We start from the raw sequence: 27,458 nt of genomic DNA, 5'->3' as shown, positions 1-27,458 counted from the left end.
ATCAAATCTGGGGAACGGTATATATGGGGGCTATATATAATTATTGACCGATATGGACCAATTTTTGCATGGTTGTTAGAGACCATATAACACCACGTACCAAATTTCAACCGAATCGGATGAAGTTTGGTCCTCTAAGAGGCTCCGGAGGTCAAATCTGGGGATCGGCTTATATGGGGGCTATATATAATTATGGGCCGATGTGGACCAATTTTTGCATGGTCATTAGAGACCATATACTAATACCATGTACCAAATTTCAGCCGGATCGGATAAAAGTTGCTGCTCTTAGAGGATCCGCAAACCTAATCTGGGGATCGGTTTATATGGGGGCCATATATAATTATCGATCGATGTGGACCAATTTTTGCATGGTTGTTAGAGACCATATACTAACACCACATACCAAATTTCAACCGGAACGGATGAATTTTGCTCCTCTAAGAGGCTCCGGAGTTCCAATCTGGGGATCGGTTTATATAGGGGCTATATATAATTATGGACCGATATGGACCAATTTGTGCATGGTTCTTAGAGACAATATACTAACACCACATACCAAATTTCAACCGGATCGGATGAAGTTTGCTCCTCTAAGAGGCTCCGGAGGTCTAATCTGGGGATCGGCTTATATGGGGGCTATATATAATTATGGGCCGATGTGGACCAATTTTTGCATGGTCATTAGAGAACATATACCAACACCATGTACCAAATTTCAGCCGGATCGGATGAAATTTGCTTCTCTTAGAGGCTCCGCAAGGCAAATCTGGGGATCGGTTTATATGGGGGCTATGTATAATTATGGACCGATGTGGACCAATTTGTGCATGGTTATTAGAGACCATATACTAACACCATGTACCAAATTTCAGCCGGATCGGATGAAATTTGCTTCTCTTAGAGGCCTCGCAAGCCAAATCGGGGGATCGGTTTATATGGGGTCTATACGTAAAAGTGAACCGATATGGACCAATTTTTGCATGGTTGTTAGAGACCATAAACTAACACCATGTACCAAATTTCAGCCGGATCGGATGAAATTTGCTTCTCTTAGAGGCCTCGCAAGCCAAATCGGGGGATCGGTTTATATGGGGGCTATATATAATTATAGACCGATGTGGACCAATTTTTGCATAGTTGTTTGAGACCATATACTTACACCATGTACCAAATTTCAGCCGGATCGGATGAAATTTGCTTCTCTTAGAGGCCTCGCGAGCCAAATCGGGGGATCGGTTTATATGGGGGCTATATATAATTATGGACCGATGTGGACCAATGATCGGATGAAATATATAAGTTCAATATTGACACTGCTTAGTTAAAAATAACTCACTCTTCTCTGAGTGTATAAAAAAAATCAAACCCTGTGATTAAAGAATAAATACCTATCATCTCCATTGTAGGGCTTAAATATACTACGCGTCATATATTAAATTCAATATCAATGAAAATAACAACAGAAGTAGCCATAAAAAAATTAAATAAAAGTAAAACGTACGAAAGCAGAAGAAACAGACCACAACAAAAACGTACACAAATGCTGCAGAAAAAAAAAACAAAAACTAAAACAAAAATAAATACAAAAAAGAAAATATTTTGCTTTTTCTTATGTTTACTTGAATTCAGGCAAACAATTTGAAATCAGTTTCCCAAGATCAGATGCCGGGAACGGAACTACTTTCACATAAGTGAAATATAATTTTTGGCGCGATAATACCAAGCAACTAAGTGTTAATGAAAATATTCAATGTTTTAACAAAATATACTTTGAAAAAATTATGAAAACAAAACTGAACAAAAAAACAAAAACAAACAAACTTTTAATTTTAGATCATTCCCCTTTTTCGGAAAGCAACCCCAAATTTGGCAACCAAAGGAAAACTCGTGAACCGTACAGCAACAAAAAAAAAATTGAAATTTGTGAGACGCAATAGAAAAGGCCTAAAATGTTGGGATGAATGAACGTGGCAAAAATCAATAGAATATAAAGAAAATATATACGGGAATACTATGGAGGAAAATGTAATGAAAATTTTCGGAAAATAAAAACAAAATGAATGAAAAAAATTTCTGAAATTAGAAAAAGACAAAAAGTCACACAATCAATGGTCTGTGGAATTTTGACTCAAGTGAAAAACTAAACGCATATGTGACACAGGATCCCTGAATATCCATCGATGACTTGGAACCGATTTCATGGACAACTTAAACCAAATCCTCAACAAAACCAACAACAAGAAAAGAAAAGTGCGAAATACAATAAAAAGCTTTGGACTAAAAGAAAATTAAAAACGTTTACACGCCCATATAACTCCAACTCTTCCTCCCTTCTCTATCCTGAGTCATCTTCACAATATCCCAGTGATAGGAATTTAGTCATCTACCAAGGAATCTCACCATTCTCATCCACGAATCTGCTAAAGTATAGCTGACGACAACTATTCTCAGACTCCATTAAATCCCAATATCAGTAACATGGCCGCCGCCAATAATAATCTTGAAAGGCTATGCCATCCTCAAGCCCTACCTCCTTACGTTGATCACAATTTACCTCTACACTTTGAAAATCTTTTTGTCAATGGCCTGTTTGCTGAGGATGAAGTTGACAATCGCAACAACAATAATGGCTTGAATGGTAATAACGAACCAAACTGCTGGGTTTTCGGTTATGGTTCATTGTGTTGGTATCCCGGTTTTGAATATGACAAATGTATAACTGGTTATATAAGAGGCTATAATCGCCGTTTCTGGCAGGGTAATACAACACATCGCGGGACGGTGGAAAAGGTAAGTTTCCTTATTTTTTTTTTTATAAATAACTTCACGAGTATATAAAATTACAATAATAATTTTAAAAATACCTTGAACAAAATTTACAATTTTGGAAAAAAACAAAGCAAAAGTACATAAACTACACAGAAAAAATATAATTTTGACAAAATTTTCTATAGAAATAAAATTTTGACAAAATTTTCTATAGAAATAAAATTTTGACAAAATTTGGCTATAAAATTAAAAATTTGACAAAATTTTCTATAGAAAAAATAATTTGAGAAAAATTTCTATAGAAATAAAATTTTGAGAAAATTTTCTATAGAAATAAAATTTTGAGAAAATTTTCTATAGAAATAAAAAGTTGACAAAATTTAAAAGAGAAATAAAATTTTGAGAAAATGTTATATAGAAATCAAATATTAAGAAAATTTTCTATAGAAATAAATTTTTGAGAACATTTTCTATAGAAATAAAATTTTGACAAAATTTTCTATAGAAATAAAAGTTTGAAAAAATTTTCTATAGAAATAAAATTTTGACAAAATTTTCTATAGAAATAAAATTTTGACAAAATTTTCTATAGAAATAAAATTTTGACAAAATTTTCTATAGAAATAAAATTTTGACAAATTTTCCTATAGAAATAAAATTTTGAAAAAATTTGGCTATAGAATTAAAAATTTGACAAAATTTTCTCTAGAAAAAATAATTTGAGAAAATTTTCTATAGAAATCAAATATTGAGAAAATTTTCTATAGAAATAAAATTTTGAGAAAATTTTGTATAGAAATCAAATATTGAGAAAATTTTCTATAGAAATAAAATTTTGACAACATTTTCTTTAGAAATAAAATGTTGACAAAATTTTCTATAGAAATAAAATTTTGACAAATTTTTCTATAGAAATAAAATTTTGACAAAATTTTCTATAGAAATAAAATTTTGACAAATTTTTCTATAGAAATAAAACTTTGACAAAATTTGGCTATAGAATTACAAATTTGACAAAATGTTCTTTAGAAAAAATAATTTAAGAAAATATAATTTTGAGAAAATTTTTTTAAGAAATCAAATATTGAGAAAATTTTCTATAGAAATAAAATTTTGAGAAAATTTTCAATCGAAATAAAATTTTGACAAAATTTTCTATAGAAATAAAATTTTGAGAAAATTTTCTATAGAAATAAAATTTTGAGAAAATTTTATATAGAATTCAAATTTTGAGAAAATTTTATATAGAAATCAAATATTGAGAAGATTTTCTATAGAAATAAAATTTTGAAAAATTTTCTATAGAAATAAAATTTTGACAAAATTTTATATAGAAATAAAATTTGGACAAAATTTTCTATAGAAATAAAATTTTGACAAATTTTTCTATAGAAATAAAATTTTGCAAAATTTGGCTATAGAATTAAAAATTTGACAAAATTTTCTATAGAAAAAATAAATTAAGAAAATAAAATTTTTAGAAAACTTTCTATAGAAATCAAATATTGAGAAAATTTTCTATAGAAATAAAATTTTGAGAAAATTTTCTATAGAAATAAAATTTTGAGAAAATTTTCTATAGAAATAAAATTTTGACAAAATTTTCTATAGAAATAAAATTTTGAGAAAATTTTCTATAGAAATAAAATTTTGACAAAATTTTCTATAGAAATAAAATTTTTACAAAATTTTCTATAGAAATAAAATTTTCACAAAATTTTCTATAGAAATAAAATTTGACAACATTTTCTATAGAAATAAAATTTTGACAACATTTTCTATAGAAATAAAATTTTGTCAACATTTTCTATAAAAATAAAAAAAATTCGTCTATAGAAAAAAAAATTTGAGAACATTTTCTATAGAAATATTTTTTTTTTTTTTTTGAAAATTCGGCTATAGAAAGAACATTGTGACAAAATTTGGCTATAGCAAGAACATTTTGAGAAATTTTGGCTATAGAGAGAAAATGACAAAATTTTAAATAGAAATAAAATTTGGTAAAATTTTCGATACAAATAAATTTTGAGAAAATTTGGCAATAGAAATAAATGAAATTGTGAGAAAATTTGGTTATGGAAAACAGTTTTGAGAAAATTGGCTATAGAATAAAGTTTTGAGAACATTGGCTATGGAAATAAATTTTGAGAAAATTTTCTATAGAAATAAAATTTTGAGAAAATTTCCTATAGAAATAAAACTGTGAGAAAAATTTGTATTGCAATGAAATTTGAGAAAATGTCCTATAAAATTGAAATTTTGAGAAAATTTCTTATAAATAAAAATTCTGTTAAAATTTTGTATAGAAATAAAAATTTGAGAAAATTTGGCTATAGAAATAAAATTTTAAGAAAATTTATATATAGAAGAAATAAAATTTTGAGAAAATTTTCTATAGAAATGAAACTGTGAGAAAATTTTTTATAGCAATAAAATTTGAGAAAATTTCCTATAGAAGTGAAATTTTGAGAAAATTTCTTATAGAAGTGAAATTTTGAGAAAATTTCCTATAGAAGTGAAATTTTGACAAAATTTCCTGTAGAGATGAAATTTTTAGGAAATTTCTATAGAAATGAAATTTTGCAAAAAAAAATTTTTTCTATAGAAATAAAATTTTAACAAAATTTGAGAATATTTTGCTATAGATTTTTTTTTTTTTTTTGAAAACATTTAGCTATAGAAATAAAATTTAGAGAAAGTTATGACATTGGGGAAAAAGATGAGACATTCTCGAAATTGATTGCAAAATATGACTATATGACATATTTTGGATCCTGGATCCCTCACAATGTTATGAGTTAACAATCACTTTGGAATAATACTATCATTTTAACCGAAAATACAATGAGGGAAAAAGTTGTGTATTCCAAGACAACACATTTTTTTTGCGAAACGAAAACGACCTTGACAAAATTTCATATAGAAATGAAATTTTAGGAAAATTTCCTCCAGAAATGATATTTTGGAAAATCGTCTATAGAAATAAAATTTTGACACAATTTCCTATAGAAATGAAATTTTTAGAAAAATTCTTAAAGCAAAGAAATTTTGACAACATTTCCTATGACAAGAAATCCTTTAGAAATGAAAATTAATAAAAAATTTCCTATAGAAATGAAATATTATACAAACAATTAAATTTTAACAAAGTCTTCTATACAAATAAAATTTTGATAAAAATTGAATTTTGAGAAAAATTCCTAAAGCATAGAAATTTTTAAAATATTTTCTATGGCAAAGAAATTTTGAAAAAAAAAATCCTATACAAAGAAATTTTAACAAAGTGTCCATAGCAAAGATATTTTGACATTTCCTGTAACACAGAAATTTTGACAAAATGAATGAAATGAAATTTTTCCAAATTTTTATATAGAAATGAAATTTTGACAAAAATTCCAGTAGAAATGAAATTTTGACAATTTTTTTTTTACAATAATAAAGAACTCAATACTTTTTTCATATTAATGCAATTTTGTAAACATTATGTATAAATTATTTAAAGAATTGTATAATATCGTAAAATAAAAAATAATAAGGTGTTATCAGATATTACATTTAATATAACAATCGGTAATTTGTAAGAAATTTATCTGGGTACAGTTTTACTATTGTTTCGTTATCATTTAGAAAATGTATTATGCATCCCATATAGTTTATGTAAATTCTTCCCTCACTTTTATAGTTTTCTTTATTTTTGTTTATAATCTCATTTCACTTTTGTTGTCGTTGGCATAAGAGCTTGTGCGGTTGTACTATCTAATTGTTTGTGGTTTTGTTTTTTTCTATTTCATCAACCCTTTCAGAATATTTTTCTATGAATAAATGTGCAGGTTGTAAACACCAGATTGTTTGTGAGATGTGAATGAATAGATTGAGGATTTATTGTAATTCTTATTGTTTTGTTTTGTAAATAATATTAGCTAACAATTTATATTAATGTAATTTCTTAAGATATAGTTGTCGCGACCGACACACGCTATGCTACATGCCAACAAATAGTGCGTCGGAATTTATGAATAATAATGCGTTGCTTGTTACGAGAGCTAGACGAACCCCAATCTCCAGTCCTTTGAGTTACAATTTTTTTTTTTTCAAAATTTCAAAGATTTTTTGTATGGCTAATTATATCAAACTTTTATTTCTATAAGAAATTTTGTCAAAAATTCATTTCTATAGGAAATTTTGTCAAAATTTTATTTCCAAGGAAATTTTGTCAAAATTTCATTTCTATAGGAAATTTTGTCAAAATTTCATTTCTATAGGAAATTTTGTCAAAATTTCATTTCTATAGGAAATTTTCTCAAATTTTTATTTCTATGGGAAATTTTGTCAAATTTTTATTTCTATGGGAAATTTTGTCAAATTTTTATTTTTATAGGAAATTTTGTCAAAATTTTATTTCTATACGAAATTTCATTTCTATAGAAAATTTTGTCAAAATTTCATTTCTATAGGAAGTTTTGTCAAAGTTTCATTTCTATAGGAAATTTTGTCAAAATTTCATTTCTATAGGAAATTTTGTCAAAATTTCATTTCTATAGGAAATTTTGTCAAATTTTTATTTCTATAGGAAATTTTGTCAAAATTTCATTTCTATAGGAAATTTTGTTAAAATTTCATTTCTATAGGAAATTTTTTCAAAATTTCGTTTCTATAGGAAATTTTATCAAAATTTCATTTCAAAGGAAATTTTGTCAAAATTTCATTTCTATAGGAAATTTTGTCAAAATTTCATTTCTATAGGAAATTTTGTCAAAATTTCATTTCTATAGGAAATTTTGTCAAAATTTCATTTCTATAGGAAATTTTGTTAAAATTTCATTTCTATAGGAAATTTTTTCAAAATTTCGTTTCTATAGGAAATTTTATCAAAATTTCGTTTCTATAGGAAATTTTGTCAAAGTTTCATTCCTTTAGGAAATTTTATCCAAATTTCATTTCTATAGGAAATTTTGTTAAAATTTCATTTCAAAGGAAATTTTGTCCAAATTTCATTTCTATAAGAAATTTTGTCAAAATTTCATTTCAAAGGAAATTTTGTCAAAATTTCATTTCAAAGGAAATTTTGTCAAAATTTCGTTTCTATAGGAAATTTTGTCATAATTTCATTTCTATAGGAAATTTTGTCAAATTTTTATTTTTATAGGAAATTTTGTCAACATTTGTTTTCTATAAAAAATTTTGTCAAAATTTCATTTCTATAGGAATTTTTGTCAAAATTTCATTTCTATAGGAAATTTTTTCAAAATTTCGTTTCTATAGGAAATTTTGTCAAAATTTCATTTCTATAGGAAATTTTGTCAAAATTTCATTTCTATAGGAAATTTTGTCAAAATTTCATTTCTATAGGAAATTTTGTCAAATTTTTATTTTTATAGGAAATTTTGTCAACATTTGTTTTCTATAAAAAATTTTGTCAAAATTTCATTTCTATAGGAAATTTTGTTAAAATTTCATTTCTATAGGAAATTTTTTCAAAATTTCGTTTCTACAGGAAATTTTATCAAAATTTCATTTCTATAGGAAATTTTGTCAAATTTTTATTTTTATAGGAAATTTTGTCAACATTTGTTTTCTATAAAAAATTTTGTCAAAATTTCATTTCTATAGGAAATTTTGTCAAAATTTCATTTCTGTAGGAAATTTTGTCAAAATTTCATTTCTATAGGAAATTTTGTCAAAATTTCATTTCTATAGGAAATTTTGTCAAAATTTCATTTCTATAGGAAATTTTGTCAACATTTGTTTTCTATAAAAAATTTTGTCAAAATTTCATTTCTATAGGAAATTTTGTCAAAATTTCATTTCTATAGGAAATTTTTTCAAAATTTCGTTTCTATAGGAAATTTTGTCAAAGTTTCATTCCTTTAGGAAATTTTATCCAAATTTCATTTCTATAGGAAATTTTGTTAAAATTTCATTTCAAAGGAAATTTTGTCCAAATTTCATTTCTATAAGAAATTTTGTCAAAATTTCATTTCAAAGGAAATTTTGTCAAAATTTCATTTCAAAGGAAATTTTGTCAAAATTTCGTTTCTATAGGAAATTTTGTCATAATTTCGTTTCTATAAATTTTTATTTCTATGGGAAATTTTGTCAAAATTTCATTTCTATACGAAATTTCATTTCTATAGAAAATTTTGTCAAAATTTCATTTTTATAGGAAGTTTTGTCAAAGTTTCATTTATATAGGAAATTTTGTCAAAATTTCATTTCTATAAGAAATTTTTTCAAAATTTCATTTCTATAGAAAGTTTTGTAAAAATTTCATTTCTATAGGAAATTTTGTCAAAATTTCATTTCTATAGGAAATTTTGTCAAAATTTCATTTCTATAGGAAATTTTGTCAAAATTTCATTTCTATAGGAAATTTTGTCAAATATTCATTTCTATAGGAAATTTTGTTAAAATTTCATTTCTATAGGAAATTTTGTCACAATTTTATTCTTATGGAAAATTTTGTCAGCATTTTGTTGCTATAGAAAACTTTGTCAAAATTGTATATCTAAATTGTATTGTTTGTTTTTTTTTTCTTATCGTTTACCCAATTTACTTGAATTTAACATTTAATTTTAAACGTTTTACTATGTGGTATTTCTAAAAAAAATACTTACATTAGTTACTACCCCATCATAATTTTAATACATGGATTTATTGCAATCAATACGTTATTGAGCTTTCAATTAAAAATTTTCCCATGTCTGCTTATCTTTTGAAATTGTAGAACTCAATTAAATTATTAAGTGACCACTTTAAAGATAATGTAATTGCAAGTCCTCTGTGATCGATATTTGATTTGATTAAGATTTTCCATACAATGACAGCATTTAGTACAGTTTTAGTTACATTGAATCATCGCAATGATTTGGACATGTGGCCATAATATGCCAGCCAGACAAAGTCAAGTGACATTATATATAATCGGTATTTTTTGTTTGTTTTGTTTTTATTGCAATCTTTTAGCTTAGTTCTTTGACACACTAAAGCTCTCTACTGTAACACATTCGTAAACAAATTTTATGAAGGCACGTTTTACAAAAAAAAAAAAAACGAATATTGCACACTCGAAATACTTATGATAAGAAAAAATTGCATTCAGCAACAAGAAAAAATTTAAAAGATTGTTTGTTTGGAATAAATAGAAATCATGTAAATAAAACAATATTTTTCCCATAAAGCCGATATACATGTATAGTCTCTGAACCGCCGCTTGTATGTATCCAAATTATTTACATAAAACAAACGCAAAAAAATTAATAATAACAAATAAATTTAAAATTTTTTTTTGTTAATCTCTGATCCTATTTTTAAATACATATACTAAAATTATAAAAAAAAATAAATATTACACAAATTTATGGAAAAAAATCTAGGACTCGAACCTGCGTCCCTAAAATCATGTCTTTTTGTTAAGTTTTGTTTATTTAAGCAATATTTAGAGTAAAGACCTATGATGATTTCATATTTGAGAATTTTACTCAAATACGAAATCATAGGAGCGTAACTTCGAATCCCACACTCTGATCATTTTGCAATTAAAAAATTTTTAAATTAAATTATAAAAACAAACAAAAAAATACGAAAATAAAAATAAAAAATTTAAAAAGAAAAAAACATGCCGTTGGTGGGATTCGAACCCGCGTTCCGAGATTCTTACGTGAAATTATATGATTTCAACTTTATATGATTTCACTTTTCAATTTATTGTTCACATTACCCAGCAAACAAATTGGAAGTGACTCAACAAATATTTCTATTTAAGTCCATGCTGGGATCCTCTATCCATTTTTGCCGACTTCTGGTAAAGTTTTGTTTAGGGCAAGTCTTAGAACATGCGCTATTTTAGCCGTTTTAGTTTTTAGATGCAAATTTCAATTTCGAACAATTAAATGAAACAGAAATGAATAGAAAATAAATAAAAAAGTAAAATATCAATTAAAATAAAATATGAAATTTTAATCCAACGGGGATTTGAACCTATGCCGTTTGGCTTTAGAACCTCCATGGAAATTCTTTTAAGAAGATTTGGCAAATAAATAAATTATACATTTTTTCTTGAATGTTGATTAAAAATTAATATAGCGTAAATACCAATATAAAAACTATGTATGTATTAAAAAAAAGTATATTAAAAAATTATTTAATTAAAAACTAAAATAAAATAAAAATTTTATAAATTAAAATATAAAATTAATAATTTTTCAGTTTTACACTGAACAAAATATATTAATTGATCCAATTAATTTTTAATCGAAGTGATAATAATAGAAATTATAGTATTAATCACCAAAGTCAATTAAAAAAAATTATTAATGCAATTGGTATTTGTAATTGATTTTTTTTTTAATTTTCTAATTATTTTTGAAAATTCAACTAAAACTTTTAATCAAAAAAAATTAAAAAATAGTTTAATTGCGTATAAATAAGTCATTGACGATATTGCATTCGTACCACTTCCATAATTGTTCTTTGTTAATATAGGAGGTTCGAATCCCACTAGAGGAGCTGAATTTTTGTAATGCATTTTAAAATATTTAGTTTTTTTATTGAATAATTAAAACAATTACTAAAAATTTTCTTTAGAAGGCAAAGCTAAAAGCGCGATTTTAAATTTTGTTTGTTTTTTTTTTTAATTTTTTTTTTCGCTTTTAAGAATTTTGATTTAACTTAAATTTTTGTATAAAAAAAGAGAAAATTTTTAAAACAAATACAATTTTAAAAATGTTCCCGAACTATATAATTCGAGTTTTCAACACACAAAGAAAATTTTTTCTGATTCAATTACGAAATTAATTGATCCAATTAATTTTTTAATTGAAATGTCTTCAATCACCGAAATGATGATATCAATTAAAAAATAATTGATACTATTAATTTGTGTGTTTGATTTTTGTTTCAATTAAAAAATTTGCTGAATCAATAAAATTTTTAATTGAATATTTTTTAAAACTCTATTAAGATTTTAATTGGAAAAATTTTCGTGAAATTTTTTTTCTGTGAGTGTAACTAATTATCATTGAACTTGTTCTAATTATCCTGAATAAAAAAGAATTTCAAATTATAAAAATTATAGAAAATTGAGTTATTTTTATTTAAATTTAAGTCAAAGAAATCTCAAATGAGTAACATGTAATGGATGTGAAAAATATCCGATATCGACTATATGTTAGGCTCATGGTAAATTTATAGTCTCTGATACGATTTAAAATTTTCAAATATTTTTATAAATAAAAAATAAATTATTATTAAAATAAATAAAAAAAAAAATTAAAAAAATTGTCATTGATGGGATTCGAACCTGCGTTCCGAGAGGCCAACCTCTTTACTAAAGTTTGGTTAGGCAGCCTATATTAAAAGAACCTATAAAATACCCAAAAATGAAAACATACGAACGCTGATTCGATCCCTCTTGGGTCCTTTTTAAATTTTAAAATATTTTACAATATAAATTAAAAAAAAAAAAAAAAAAAAAAAAAAAAAAAAAAAAAACGAAAAAAGAAGAGGATAAAAAAAGTTAAGAAAACATGCCGTTTGTGGGACTCGAACCTGCGTTCCGAGATTGTAGCATGAAATTACTATCACTTTTCAGCTTATTTTTCACATTAAGCCTAGTACTAAGATCACGTTTTCGCACGAAAAACTGTTATACTCCATATAAAAAACGTTAGCGCGGCATAAATGGGAAATCTTTGTTTTGAACATTTTCAAGCACATATTTATACAACCCTGGATTTTTCGCACGAAAAAATAGGCAGGCATATTATTTCGCATAAATAAGTTAACATCCCTGGGTTTGAGACCCTATTTTGCGGAGATATATGAAGATATTCGTTTTTCGCGGAAAAGAACTTAGTACTAAGCATTACCCAGCAAAAAAGTTGGAAGTGACTCCACAAATATTTGTATTTAAGCCCATCCTTGGATTATCTATCCATTTTTCCAACATCCGATGAAGTTATTTGGACAAAATTCGCTTTTAATTTTCTGAAAAATCAATTAATTTTTTAATCAAGAATTTTTTCTATGCCCAATTAAAACTGTGATTGATACTATCATTTTAGTGATTGAAGACATTTCAATTTGGATCAATTAATTTGGTGATTGAATCAGAAAATTTTTTTTGTGTGTAATTATCATTGAACTTGTTCTAATTATCCTGAATAAATTATAAAAATTACAGAAAATTTAGTTATTTTTATTTAAATTTAAGTCAAAGGAATATCAAATGAGTAACATGTAATGGATGTGAAAAATAGTCGATATCGACTATATGTTAGGCTCATGGTAAATTTATAGTCTCTGATACGATTTAAAATTTTCAAATATTTATGTAAATAAAATATAAATTATTATAAAAATAATAAAATAAAAAAAATGTCATTGATGGGACTCGAACCTGCGTTCCGAGAGGCCATCTCTTTGCCTTTTTACTAAAGTTTGGTTAGGCAGTCTATATTAAAAGAACCTATAAAATACCCAAAAATGAAAACATACGAACGCTGATTCGATCCCTCTCGGATCATTTTTAAATTTTAAAATATTTTACAATATAAATTTAAAAAAAAAAAACGAAAAAAGAAGAAGAGGCATATAAATAAAAAAGAGTTAAGAAAACATGCCGTTTGTGGGACTCGAACCTGCGTTCCGAGATTCTAGCATGAAATTACTATCACTTTTCAGCTTATTTTTCACATTAAGCCTAGTACTAAGATCACGTTTTCGCACGAAAAACTGTTATATTCCTTATAAAAAACGTTAGCGCGGAATAAATGCGAAATCTTTGTTTTGAGCATTTTCAAGCACATATTTATACAACCCTGGATTTTTCGCACGAAAAAATAGGCAGGCATATTATTTCGCATAAATAAGTTAACATCCCTGGGTTTGAGACCCTATTTACGGAGATAGATGAAGATATTCGTTTTTCGCGGAAACGAACTTAGTACTAAGCATTACCCAGCAAAAAAGTTGGAAGTGACTCCACAAATATTTCTATTTAAGCCCATCCTTGGATTATCTATCCATTTTTCCAACATCCGATGAAGTTATTTGGACAAAATTCGCTTTTAAATGAAAAATTCAATTTTGAACAATGAACAAAAAAAGTAAAAAAAATTAAAATTAAAATTAAAATTTGACCCCAGCGAGGGTTTGAACCTATGCCGTTTGGCTATTTCACTTTCATGGAAGTTCTTTTCAAAATTATCAATTTTTCTTGAATGTAAATTGAAAAAATAAAATATTTAATAAAAATAATATATAAATTTTATAATGGAAAATATAAAATTAAATAATATTTGTATTTAAAAAAACAATACAAATATATACTTTTGTCCTATTAGTACGCAATGTTTTTTCACATAAATCAATTGATAAAATTTGTTTTTAAATAAAATCGATTAAATTTTTAAAAGAATATTTTTCGAAATTGAATTACAATAAAAAACGGAAAATTTTTATATTATTATTTTTAAATTCAAATAAATTAGAACAATTACTTAGTAAAAAATGTTAAAAGGGGAAAACTAAATTGTTTTCTTATTTTTTTTATTTTTTCATTTTTAAGAATCTTTGAGGCTTAAATCTACTTTAGTACAAGTGGTCCGATTGGTCCAATTTTTGGTCCGCGTGTAGACTTTTAGATTCTAAGCACAAAATGTAATATATCATTTTTTGGCGGAAAGACCTATTTTCAGAGTTACGGGCCCCTAAAGTTTTCATTATCACGTATATTGGATTTAGTATCCATCGCACATAATCATCCTAAAAGTAATATATTCCGAATAACATGGACCCGGAGAGGTCCTGGGTTCGCGTTAGCCCACTTTGAACTCTGTCCAAAGGAGAAAGTCTCACACCCCGGCCGAAGGCCGGCTACCTATCCCCTTTGGGTTCGCGTTAGCCCACTTTGGACCCTGTCCATAGGAGAAAGTCTCAAACCCCGGCAGAAGGCCGGCAACCTATCCCCTTGGGTTCGCGTTAGCCCACTTTGGACCCTGTACATACACACAAAAAAAATTTTTCTGATTCAATCACGAAATTAATTGATCCAATTAATTTTTAATTGAAATGTCTTCAATCACAGAAATGATAGTATCAATTAAAAAATTAATTGAAGGTCAATTAAAAAGTTAATTGATCCAATTAAAAAATTAATTGATACTATTATTTTTGTGATTGATTTTTGTTTCAATTAAAAAAAATTGTTGAATCAATTAAATTTTTAATTGAATATTTTTTAAAACTCAATTAAAATTTTAATTGGAAAAATTTTCGTGAAATTTTTTTGTGTGTAGGAGAAAGTCTCAAACCCCGGCAGAAGTCCGGCCACCTATACCCAATTTTTAAGGGTCGGTATCTCGAAAACTACGATCTTCCGATAAAATTTTTACTTAATATTTTCTGCTAAAAATGTACTATTTTTACCAAATATGCAAAAAAAAACGGAGTTTTATTGATTTCATGAAAAATTACTGTCAGAATTAACAAAAACATAAAGGAAAATGCCGATTTTCAGATGTCGATATCTCGAAAACTAGGCTTTTCCGACAAATTTTTTACTTAACATTTTCGATTTAAAATCCCTTCTCCTACACGCAAAAAAAAATTGTTCATTTTTAACAACTTGTGCTAAAGTAGATTTGTTCCATTGCATAGTCCCTGATCGGATTTTAAATTATCAAATATTTTTCAATATATAAATTATACATAAAATAAATAAAATAAATCCGAGATATTACAAAAATGTATGTAAAAAATAAAAAAAATGCTGTTGGTAGGAATCGAACCTACGTTCCGAAAGCCTAACATTTTAAAATATTAAAGCAAAACTACAATTTTTTCCTAAACAGAAAACTATTCGATTTCTTTTAATTAAAAAAAAAATAATTTTTTAATTCGTAAAAAATTAATAAAATATACCTATTTACATTTGAATTCATGGGGGTTTCACGTATGTAAAATTTAGAAAACATTATTATTTCTTTTTATATTTTTTTTCTTGTTGCAAAAATATATGAAACATTTTATCTCAAACAAGTGTTTGCAAAATCTAAGCTTTGGAAAAAATTGTATCGAAAAGGACATTTTTGAGAAAAAAGGTGTTCGGACTAATTTTTAAATAAATCTCAATTCTTCGAAATATGAAATTTTCCTTTTTATATATTTAAAAAAAAATATGAACTTATTTGTATCATGTTGAATTTAGTAAAATATTTTTTTCAAAATACATCTACATTTTCTTTCATGGTAGTTTCAATTTTTTTAGTAGAAAACATTATTATTTCTTTCTTTTTATATTTTTTTTTTTTTTTCAAAAAAAAAAAAAGAAATATAAAAATTATCTCAAACAAGTGTTTGCAAAATATAAGCTTGGGAAAAAATTGTATCGAAAAGGGCATTTTTGAGGAAAAAGGTGTTCGGACTTTAATTTTGGAATGAATTTTAAGTATCCAAAATATGAAATTTTCCTAAATACAGACAAAAATTTTGTTTTTTGTTTTAAGTTGGAAAAAATATAGATAATTATTTGTACCATGTTTTAATTAGTAAAATAGTTTAGTTAACCTTTTTTGAAATATACCTACATTTTCTTTCATGGTAGTTTCACTTTTTTTTGGATATATGCACAATTTAGTAAACATTATTATTTATCTTTATATTTATTTTGTTTTTTTTTTTTTCTTTCAAAGAAAAAATATGAAAATTATTTCAAAAAAGTGTTTGTATGTAGAAAAAAAAAAATGTTTTCGAAAAACATGTGTAAAAAAGAGTCCTTTTGAAAAAAAATGTTTTTGAACTTTAATATTCTAATATTTGAATCTATCTCTTTTATTATTTATATTGTTATTATTTTACCCACTGTACATTTGTAAATATGGGTTAAGGCTGTTTATTTGCTTATTTACGTTTTTTATATAAAACATATGTTTTGAAAACAAAATAAAATAATTTCTTTGTTCCAAAATCGTCTCACTCTCACTATTGAGTATCTTTTTACGTTGGTAACAGACAATATTAACAAATATTTCTTTTTTTTCTATTCTTTGTTACAGCCTGGACGTGTGGCTACATTGGTCGAAGACAAAGAGGTGAGTAAGATTATTTTATTTATACAGACAGACGTTTTTTTTAAGACAATTATGATCGCAGAATTATATTCACATCCAAGGTTTTTATAAAAAAAAAAAAAAAATACAGGGGACTTCACGCAAACACTATTGAGAATAATTATATAATAAATAAAAAATAAAATAATTATTAAGGCCTATTGTTTGTCGCGGGGTTGTCGAGTTGAAAACCACTTCATTTTAGCGTATACTTTTTCTAAAATAAATACAAAATATACATATGATAAAAGTTGCATGCATTAATTGAAATTGCTTACAAATAAATTATTTTATTTTTTTTTTAAATATTTTTATTGTGAAAACAACCAGCCAAAAAGAGACGGTTACAAAAATACTATCAAAGTAACCTCGAAAATTTCAATGCGAAACCCGAACAGAAATCTGGCCTTTAAATTATAAAATTTATAAATATTATAAGTTACATTCAAGGCACTTATAATTGTAGTTACTTGTCCCTTTCTCTCTGATTAAAAAAAAATGAAATCATTTTGGCTTGGAGTCCGAATTTCCCAACGTAAGCCCCATTGCGTGTAGCAGAGAGAAGTCCTTCTTTTTACGGAAGAATTTGTCTCTACAACTTAGTCAATAACTGAACATTACTGGCACGTTTCCATAGACACTGGGCATATAAATTCGTTTCGTCAGAAACTCTTCATAAATACCCAGCGAATTTCCATGGAATATAGGCAAAGCATATCATCATCTAGAGAGGACACACCTTTTAATTTATGCCTTGTTACTTTCTAACCTAGGCCCGGGGACTTTCCCCAGGGTATAACAAAGAATGTTAGAGAGAATACTCTCCTCCAACATTGCAAAGAGTTACCAAGAACTCGTAAGTGACCCCGAGTGACAAGCATGGAAGACTCGAACAACAAACCATAACCCCACCTCCTCTGTAGTTTCTTTGGTATATATACCAAACAATAAAGGAAAAAACATTTGGGAATTGTGTTGAAAAAAAGACATAAACGAGTAACAAGAATGTATAAAAAAACTAAAGCATAAGTTAAGGAGAAAGAATTTTATTGATTATATTCTAAGAGGTCCTTTACACAAACCAATAACGGAGATTTACCACGTGAAAAAAACCTTTGAGGAATATTTGAATTCAATACAATTGTATACAAAAACAACAGAAACAAATAAATATGATAAAAGAAGAGAATATCAAACTTTTGTCGGCCAGCATTATTCTATAAGGGTGTTGTAGCAAAAATTAAACGAATAAAACAAAATTAGGGGCAAAAACGGAGCATGTATACAACGCTAAGGCCTTAAATGCACCATTTAGGCATGACTTCGGTCAGTTTCGCATCTCCATATTTTATTACTTTTTATTCCTTTTTTTAAAAAACATTTTTATGTCTATTAGCATGGAAATAAAAGAACTGCTTATTTATATAGGGTTTGTGTGTTGATGCTTCAGCTGCAACAGCAACAGTAAAGAAATAAAATCTAAAGCATATTTTAAGGAGTTGTATTATTTGCACTCTTTTTCTATGGGGTCTTTCAACATACCAAATGAGTTGAGTTTATAAATAGAACATGTAGCGTTGATATGAAAATATGTGTTAGTGTGTGAATGTATATTTGCAGCTCATGCCTAGTGTAGACATGAGATAAAAAGTAACCGGTTATTAAGGTAGCTTCAATTATTTTCAAATCAAATATTTATTTGAGAAACATATGTTATTATTAAAATAGTACATTATTTAGAAATTCACTATTAAAAAATAGTATTTAATAATAAATACAATATTTAATAATAATACAAAAATATCATCATAGAAATATTATTTTTTAGAATTGAAATATCATATAGCTAAACAAAATAAGTCGGTAAATCCTAATTTTGTCTGAATCGGAGGGTTCTGTCTAAAAATAAGCTATCGAAAAAGTCGATCACATAAATATTAAATATTTTCCAAATCTTTTCTACAGAAGTTTTTGTGACCCCGTAAAGGAGTATTTTCGCTCTCCTGTAAAATTGAGTTTTTAGACTTATGGGGTTTTGTCATAAATCCACAGAATTAATTTCGTGATTGAGTCAATATTTTTTTTTTCTTTTCGCATTAAAAATAAAATAATTAATTTAATTTATAATTCTATCTATTTTGCAAAAAGTAACCGCGAAACTGAAGTGATTTTCAACTACGTATGCATACACAAAAACAAATTTCACGAAAATATTTCCAATTAAAGGTGAGTACTAAGTTCGAGTTTAGCCGCTAATTTTCACTAAAGTAAAAACTAAATCAGTAAAAAAAGTCATAAAATTATACATATTCGTCGCAGATTTCATTATAACTTGATGGGGAATATCCCAAAGCAAATTTTCACAAAGTTTGTATTCCTTAAAATGGATTATTAAAGAAAAGTAATCGTGAAAAAATACGATTTTAGCGGCTAAACTCGAACTTAATACCCACCTTAAAGTCTTAATTGAGTTAAAAAAAATTTACAATTAACAATTTAATTCATTCAATAAATTTTTAATTGAAACAAAAATCAATCACAAAAAATATCAACACACAAAACAATTTTTTTCTGATTCAATCACGAAATTAATTGATCCAATTAATTTTTTAATTGAAATGTCTTCAATCACAGAAATGATAGTATCAATTAAAAAATTAATTGATCCAATTAAAAAATTAATTGATACTATTAATTTTTGTGATTGATTTTTTTTTTTTCAATTAAAAAATTTGTTGATTCAATTAAATTTTTAATTGAATATTTTTTAAAACTCAATTAAAATTTTAATTGGAAAATTTTTCGTGAAATTTTTTTCTGTGAATGAATCATCAATTAATTGATTAATTGATTGTGTGTATGCATTTCTTATGGGTGGAGTGCATCTCCGTGCTTTACTCTATCACGAATTGCTAAAATAATTTTTTCGAATTAATTATAATTAAGAAATGTCGGCTTTTGATATCAAAATGGGCATTTTGAAAAAAATAAATATAGCCTAATTTTCAATGTGCTTTGGAAATATCAGAAAGAAATTTGCTACTGTACACTGAAAACAAATCTGCAAAAGGAGCAAAAAGTCTTTCGATATCAAAATTAGCATTTTGAAAAAAAAAAATAATAAAGACTAATTTTTAAAGTGCTTTGGAAGTATCAGAAAGAAATTTGTTAGTGTACACCGAAGAAAAATCTGCTAAAAGAGCAATATTTAGTAAATAGTTTTTCTGTTATTTTTTAAACATGTTTCAATTTGGCTGAAACAAAAAAAAAACTCATAATCTAGGGGTTTACAGAAAAAAAGTATCACCAAAATTTAACCAATTAAAATTTTAATTGAATATTAAAAAAAAATTCAATTAAAAATTTAATTGGCTCAACAAAAATTTTTTAATTGAAACAAAAAAACAATTTTGTTCCTGTGCATGAATTACAAAATTACAACAGCAGAGCCAACTTCAGTATTTTACTAAATTAGCTATGAGTGTTTGATTTATCACACTTCAGGTAGAAATGAATTATATATAAAAATATTACTAAAAGTCATATTTTAGGTCAATTAATTCATTTGCTTAAAAGTTAGTATTTGAAATATATTCGTAACATTATTGCCGGTAGTAAATTTGCATATCACAAGTGGAAACCAAAACGAAAAGTGCAAATGTACAATATTTTTTTTTTTGCAAACCCTAATTCTGCAAAAATTCTCATTAAATTTTCTTCGCTTAAAATATAATAAATAAAAGTAACCGTAATTGTTAAACATAAAGTTAGTACAGGTTAATAAACGGAAGTATAGGTATAACATATTTGAGAGTTTTTGAATTGTATTCAGCTGATTTCATAATCTTTAAATTTGAATCAAATTATAAAAAATATATATCTTTCCTTTTTTGCAGGGTATTACATGGGGCTGTGCCTACAGAATAACGGGACAAATTGCTCTTGATTACTTAAAACAAAGAGAATGCACACTAGGTGAGTATCGTTCACTTATTTCCAAAAAAAGAGGATTACTTAAACATTTTGCACAATATAATAAACATTTTATATATAAAAATAACAAGTAAATATGTCCAAAAGGTTGGACGGGGCGAACCTATGGCCCAACACACAAGAAATTACTCTAGCGACAATAACTCAAACGACATTAATTGTGATTAGGGATATATGGTAGATGGAAAAGTTGTTTCAACTGCTCAAGATTGTTTTCTAGACATCATAAATTACGACATTTTAAATTTTTTGAGCTGCGGGTATCCCGATTTCTATAGAAATAAAATTTTGGTAACATTTTCTGTAGAAATAAAATTTTGGGAAAATTTTCTTTAGAAATAAAATTTACACAAACAATTCTATAGAAATAAAATTTTGACAAAATTTTCTATAGAAATAAAATTTTCACAAAATTTTCTATAGAAATAAAATTTTGACAAAATTTTCCATAGAAATAAAATTTTGACAAAATTTTCTATAGAAATCAAATTTTGACAAAATTTTCTATAGAAATAACATTTTGACAAAATTTTCTATAGAAATAAAATTTTGACAAAGTTTTCTATAGAAATAAAATATTGACAAAATTTTCTATAGAAATCAAATTTTGACAAAATTTTCTATAGAAATAAAGTTTTGACGAAATTTTCTATAGAAATCAAATCTTGACAGAATTTTCTATCGAAATAAATTTTTCACAAAATTTTCTATAGAAATAACATTTTGACAAAATTTTCTATAAAAATAAAATTTTTACAAAATTTTCTATAGAAATAAAATTTTGAAAAAATTTTCTATAGAAATAAAGTTTTGACGAAATTTTCTATAGAAATCAAATTTTGACAGAATTTTCTATAGAAATAAATTTTTCACAAAATTTTCTATAGAAATAAAATTTTGACAAAATTTTCTATAGAAATCAAATTTTGACAAAATTTTCTATAGAAATCAAATTTTGACAAAATTTTCTATAGAAATCAAATTTTGACAAAAATTTTCTATAGAAATAAAGTTTTGACGAAATTTTCTATAGAAATCAAATCTTGACAGAATTTTCTATAGAAATAAATTTTTCACAAAATTTTCTATAGAAATAACATTTTGACAAAATTTTCTATAAAAATAAAATTTTTACAAAATTTTCTATAGAAATAAAATTTTGAAAAAATTTTCTATAGAAATAAAGTTTTGACAAAATTTTCTATAGAAATCAAATTTTGACAGAATTTTCTATAGAAATAAATTTTTCACAAAATTTTCTATAGAAATAAAATTTTGACAAAATTTTCTATAGTAATAAAATTTTGATAAAATTTTCTATAGAAATAAAATTTTGACAAAATTTTCTATAGAAATAAAATTTCGACAAAATTTTCTATAGAAATAAAATTTTGACAAGAGTTTCTATAGAAATAAAATTTTGACAAAATTTTCTATAGAAATAAAATTTTGACAAAATTTTCTATAGTAATAAAATTTTGACAAAATTTTCTATAGAAATAAAATGTTGACAAAATTTTCTATAGAAATAAAATTTTGACAAAATTTTCTATAGAAATAAAATTTTTCAAAATTTTTACAAAAATTTCTATAGAAATAAAATGTTCTATAAAAATAAAATTTTGACAAAATTTTCTTTAGAAATACAATATTAACAAAATTTTCTATAGAAATAAAATTTTGACAAAAAATTTCTATAGAAATAAAATTTTAACAAAATTTTCTATAGAAATAAAATTTTGACAAATATTTCTTTGGAAATAAAATTTTGACAAAATTTTCTATAGAAATAAAATGTTGACAAAATTTTCTATAGAAATAAAATTTTGTCAAAATTTTCTATAGAAATAAAATTTTGACAAAATTTTCTATAGAAATAAAATTTTGACAAAATTTTCTATAGAAATAAAACTTTGACAAAATTTTCTATAGAAATAAAATTTTGACAAAATTTTCTATAGAAATAAAATTTTTCAAAATTTTTACAAAAATTTCTATAGAAATAATATGTTCTATAAAAATAAAATTTTGACAAAATTTTCTTTAGAAATACAATATTAACAAAATTTTCTATAGAAATAAAATTTTGACAAAAAATTTCTATAGAAATAAAATTTTAACAAAATTTTCTATAGAAATAAAATTTTGACAAATATTTCTTTGGAAATAAAATTTTGACAAAATTTTCTATAGAAATAAAATGTTGACAAGATTTTCTATAGAAATAAAATTTTGTCAAAATTTTCTATAGAAATAAAATTTTGACAAAATTTTCTATAGAAATAAAATTTTGACAAAATTTTCTATAGAAATAAAATTTTGACAAAATTTTCTATAGAAATAAAATTTTGACAAAATTTTCTATAGAAATAAAATTTTGACAAAATTTTCTATAGAAATAAAATTTTGACAAAAAATTTCTATAGAAATAAAATTTTAACAAAATTTTCTATAGAAATAAAATTTTGACAAATATTTCTTTGGAAATAAAATTTTGACAAAATTTTTTATAGAAATAAAATTTTGACAAAATTTTCTATAGAAATAAAATTTTTACAAAATTTTCTATAGAAATAAAGTTTTGACGAAATTTTCTATAGAAATCAAATTTTGACAGAATTTTCTATAGAAATAAATTTTTCACAAAATTTTCTATAGAAATAAAATGTTGACAAAATTATCTATAGAAATAAAATTTTGACAAAATTTTCTGTAGAAATAAAATTTTGACAAAATTTTCTATAGAAATCAAATTTTGACAAAATTTTCTATAGAAATCAAATTTTGACAAAATTTTCTATAGAAATAAAATTTTGACAAAATTTTCTATAGAAATAAAATTTTGACAAAATTTTCTATAGAAATCAAATTTTGACAAAATTTTCTATAGAAATCAAATTTTGACAAAATTTTCTATAGAAATAAAATTTTGACAAAATTTTCTATATAAATAAAATTTTTACAAAAATTGCTATAGTAATAAAATGTTCTATAAAAATAAAATTTTGACAAAATTTTCTTTAGAAATACAATTTTGACAAAATTTTCTATAGAAATAAAATTTTGACAAAATTTTCTATAGAAATAAAATTTTGACAAAATTTTCTATAGAAATATAATTTTGACAAAATTTTCTATAGAAATATAATTTTGACAAAATTTTCTATAAAAATAAAATTTAGACAAAATTTTCTATATAAATAAAATTTTTACAAAAATTGCTATAGTAATAAAATGTTCTATAAAAATAAAATTTTGACAAAATTTTCTTTAGAAATACAATTTTGACAAAATTTTCTATAGAAATAAAATTTTGACAAAATTTTCTATAGAAATAAAATTTTGACAAAATTTTCCATAGAAATATTATTTTGACAAAATTTTCTATAGAAATATAATTTTGACAAAATTTTCTATAAAAATAAAATTTAGACAAAATTTTCTATAGAAATAAAATTTTGACAAAATTTTATGTAGAAATAAAATTTTGACAAAATTTTCTATAGAAATCAAATTTTGACAAAATTTTCTATAGAAATAAAATTTTGACAAAATTTTCTATAGAAATAAAATTTTGACAAAATTTTCTATAGAAATATAATTTTGACAAAATTTTCTATAGAAATATAATTTTGACAAAAAAAAATAAAATTTTGACAAAATTTTCTATAGAAATAAAATTTTGACAAAATTTTCTATAAAAATAAAATTTTGACAAAATTTTCTATAGAAATCAAATTTTGACAAAATTTTCTATAGAAATAAAATTTTGACAAAATTTTCTATAGGAATACAATTTTGACAAAAATATCTATTGAAATAAAATTTTAACAAAAATTTTTATAGAAATAAAATGTTCTATAAAAATAAAATTTTGACAAAATTTTCTTTAGAAATACAATTTTGACAAAATTTTCTATAGAAATAAAATTTTGACAAAATTTTCTACAGAAATAAAATTTTGACAAAATTTTCTATAGAAATAAAAATTTGACATAATTTTCTATAGGAATAAAATTTTGACAAAAATATCTATTGAAATAAAATTTTGACAAAAATTTTTATAGAAATAAAATGTTCTATAAAAATAAAATTTTGACAAAATTTTCTTTACAAATACAATTTTCACAAAATTTTCTTTAGAAATAAAATGTTTACAAAAATTTTTATAGAAATAAAAATTTTCACAAAATTTTCTAAAGAAATAACATTTTGACAAATATTTTTTTGGAAATAAAATTTTGACAAATATTTTTTTGGAAATAAAATTTTGGCAAATTTTCTATGAAAATAAAATATTGACAAAATTTGTTATAGGAAAAAAATTTGACAACATATAGAAATAAAATTTTTTTGTTTGGTATCTTTTTGGCAAAATTTTCTACAAATTTTGGTAGATTATTTTAAGCTCGAGTGGCAACCGTAATTCAAACGCCTTTTAATTGCGCTGAAGTCTGTTTAAAGTAAGGCATTTTAATGTTTTTCCTCCCATACCCTGATACAAAATTATTAACAGCCTGTTTCTGTACGTCGAAATGAAATGCATAGAAACAGCTGATTTTTGGTTATAAATTCAACTGTTTGTCTCCATTTCAGTCGATCGATAGAGCTCGTTCGACATACAGAAACAGGCTGTAAATATGCTTGCGGTAACATTTTAAAACCAATAAATTTACAATCCTGAAGTATAAAAATATAACAGCAGACTCCGACCACCGGTTTTAGCTGACTCTTTGTAGTACTAATTTCTGGTTCTTAAAAAAAGCAAGCAAACAACAATTTCTAATGACTGCAACTTTTTTTACCATTTACTTCAACCATTGCAGCACTAATAAGTAATCCAACAATTTATTCTTCTCCATTTTCAGGAGGCTATACAACTGTCGATACAAAATTCTATCCCCGTATTGCATCATATGATACACCATTTGGCGGTGAAGCTGTACCCGTCCTAGTCTATATTGCGAATAAGGAGAGTGAACATTGGCTGGGTGAAGATCAACTAGAAAATGTGGCCAAACAAATTGTCGAATGTGAAGGAGCAAGTGGTCATAATGTCGAATATCTATTACGTCTGGCAAGATTTATGCACGAGGAAATTCCCGAAATATGGGATGATCATTTATTCCAACTTGAGACATTGGTCTTGGATGAATTAAGAAATCGTGATATACCGCTATGGAAAGTAATGGGTAGAAATCGTGGAAGGATACGTCGCGATTCACATGAAGATATTAGAAGACCTACCAGTTTTGAATTTACCTCACGTATTCCGGAACGTAAATTACGCTGTTTGAATATTTGAATATCTCTTCGACAGTGGATGAGGATGAGAATGTGTAATCAATATCCAAAATGAGAGAAGAAAAGATTTAGAAAAACTGCGTGCAAATCCCGGGAAAGAAAAGGCTACAGGACAAAATGAACTAAGGACCACTTCCACCACCAAAGTATTATAGATGGTATGAAGATTGTTTGGCGCCCAGAAGTTTGTTAGAGTGCCTTCGGTTGATGTTCCTTTGGCTTTTTCAACTGTAGATAGTATATACAATTAGATAAATAGTGCTAAATTTTAAGACATTAATTTTTTTTACATTAAACAAAATTGTTTCCTAAAACTAAGAGTAATTATATAAGCCTAAAAAAACAATATCTATAATAATGTTCGCATGAATATATATATAAATGTAAATCTGAGGCCTCATAATTTTATAAATAGTAGATGTAAATAAACACTACTCGTACATTGCAAACAACTAAACAATTGACAAATAAACAAATTATATAAATTATTAAACATAAATATGGCGGTAATAAATTCATTAGTGTATGTATTAAGAACCAATCCACATATTTTCTAATATTAAGAATACTAACCTGTAGTGTGAATAACCAAATGCAACAATCCAAAATAACAATCAAGAGATTAAGAAAAAAACAAAACGAAACACGGAAACAAATGATTTTTATACCAAACATATTTATAAATAATATATATATATTAAAAAATTGTATAAATTTAACCAACTATCTCTGTTAATTTTCTTTACATTTTGTTATTTGCAAAGGCCAATACAAATGTCTTTCACTGTGGCAGATTTTCGGAAAAACTTTGGCATATTTGTTTGACGCAAAACACAAGGCAACGTTTCTGCGGTTATCGGTTTTCTTATATATGCCGTTGGTATAGGCGGACGCCATCAGCTAGTATTGTGTTTATTATAACAACTACAAGTGAAAAACTTACGGCAACCTTCCCAACAGTGTTGCCAGTAGTTTTTTTTTTGGCTCTTGTCCCAAAATGAGGTAGCTATCGGCCACAAAATCCCCAACAGAGAGTAGGAAATACATGAAAAAGAAAATTGCTTTTATGCAAAGAAAACAAATACCACAGCGTTTAGGTATTATAAAAAAAATGTACAAAATTTGCTATAGAAATAAAATTTTGACAAAATTTCCTATAGAAATGAAATTTTGACGAAATTCCCTAAAGAAATGAAATTTTGACGAAATTCCCTAAAGAAATGAAATTTTGACAAAACTTCCTATAGAAATGAAATTTTAACAAAATTTTCTATAGAAATG

The 27,458-nt window shown here is 24.7% G+C and overlaps 1 protein-coding gene across 2 annotated transcripts in view; it reads left to right on the top strand.

Annotated features, from left to right (window-relative positions):
- The window catches only part of LOC142222234 (glutathione-specific gamma-glutamylcyclotransferase 1), a 50,551-nt gene extending 23,655 nt beyond the window's left edge, over positions 1-26,896 (top strand). Inside the window, exons 2-5 of one of the 2 annotated variants that reach the window (XM_075292250.1) lie at positions 1,837-2,793; positions 16,827-16,862; positions 20,777-20,855; positions 25,742-26,896. In XM_075292250.1, coding sequence (XP_075148365.1) covers positions 2,482-2,793; positions 16,827-16,862; positions 20,777-20,855; positions 25,742-26,178 — 864 coding nt within the window. In that variant the 5' untranslated portion in view covers positions 1,837-2,481 and the 3' untranslated portion in view covers positions 26,179-26,896. Of the gene's footprint in view, positions 1-1,642; positions 2,794-16,826; positions 16,863-20,776; positions 20,856-25,741 lie in introns of those variants that run through there. The other variant, XM_075292249.1, reaches the window with a different exon arrangement.
- The last annotated feature ends 562 nt before the right edge of the window (positions 26,897-27,458 follow it).

This window comes from Haematobia irritans, chromosome 1 (genome assembly GCF_050003625.1).
Source record: "Haematobia irritans isolate KBUSLIRL chromosome 1, ASM5000362v1, whole genome shotgun sequence".
Classification (NCBI taxonomy): Eukaryota; Metazoa; Arthropoda; class Insecta; order Diptera; family Muscidae; genus Haematobia; species Haematobia irritans.
Note: the sequence above shows the minus strand (reverse complement) of the source record. Positions and strands in the feature narration are given on the sequence as shown.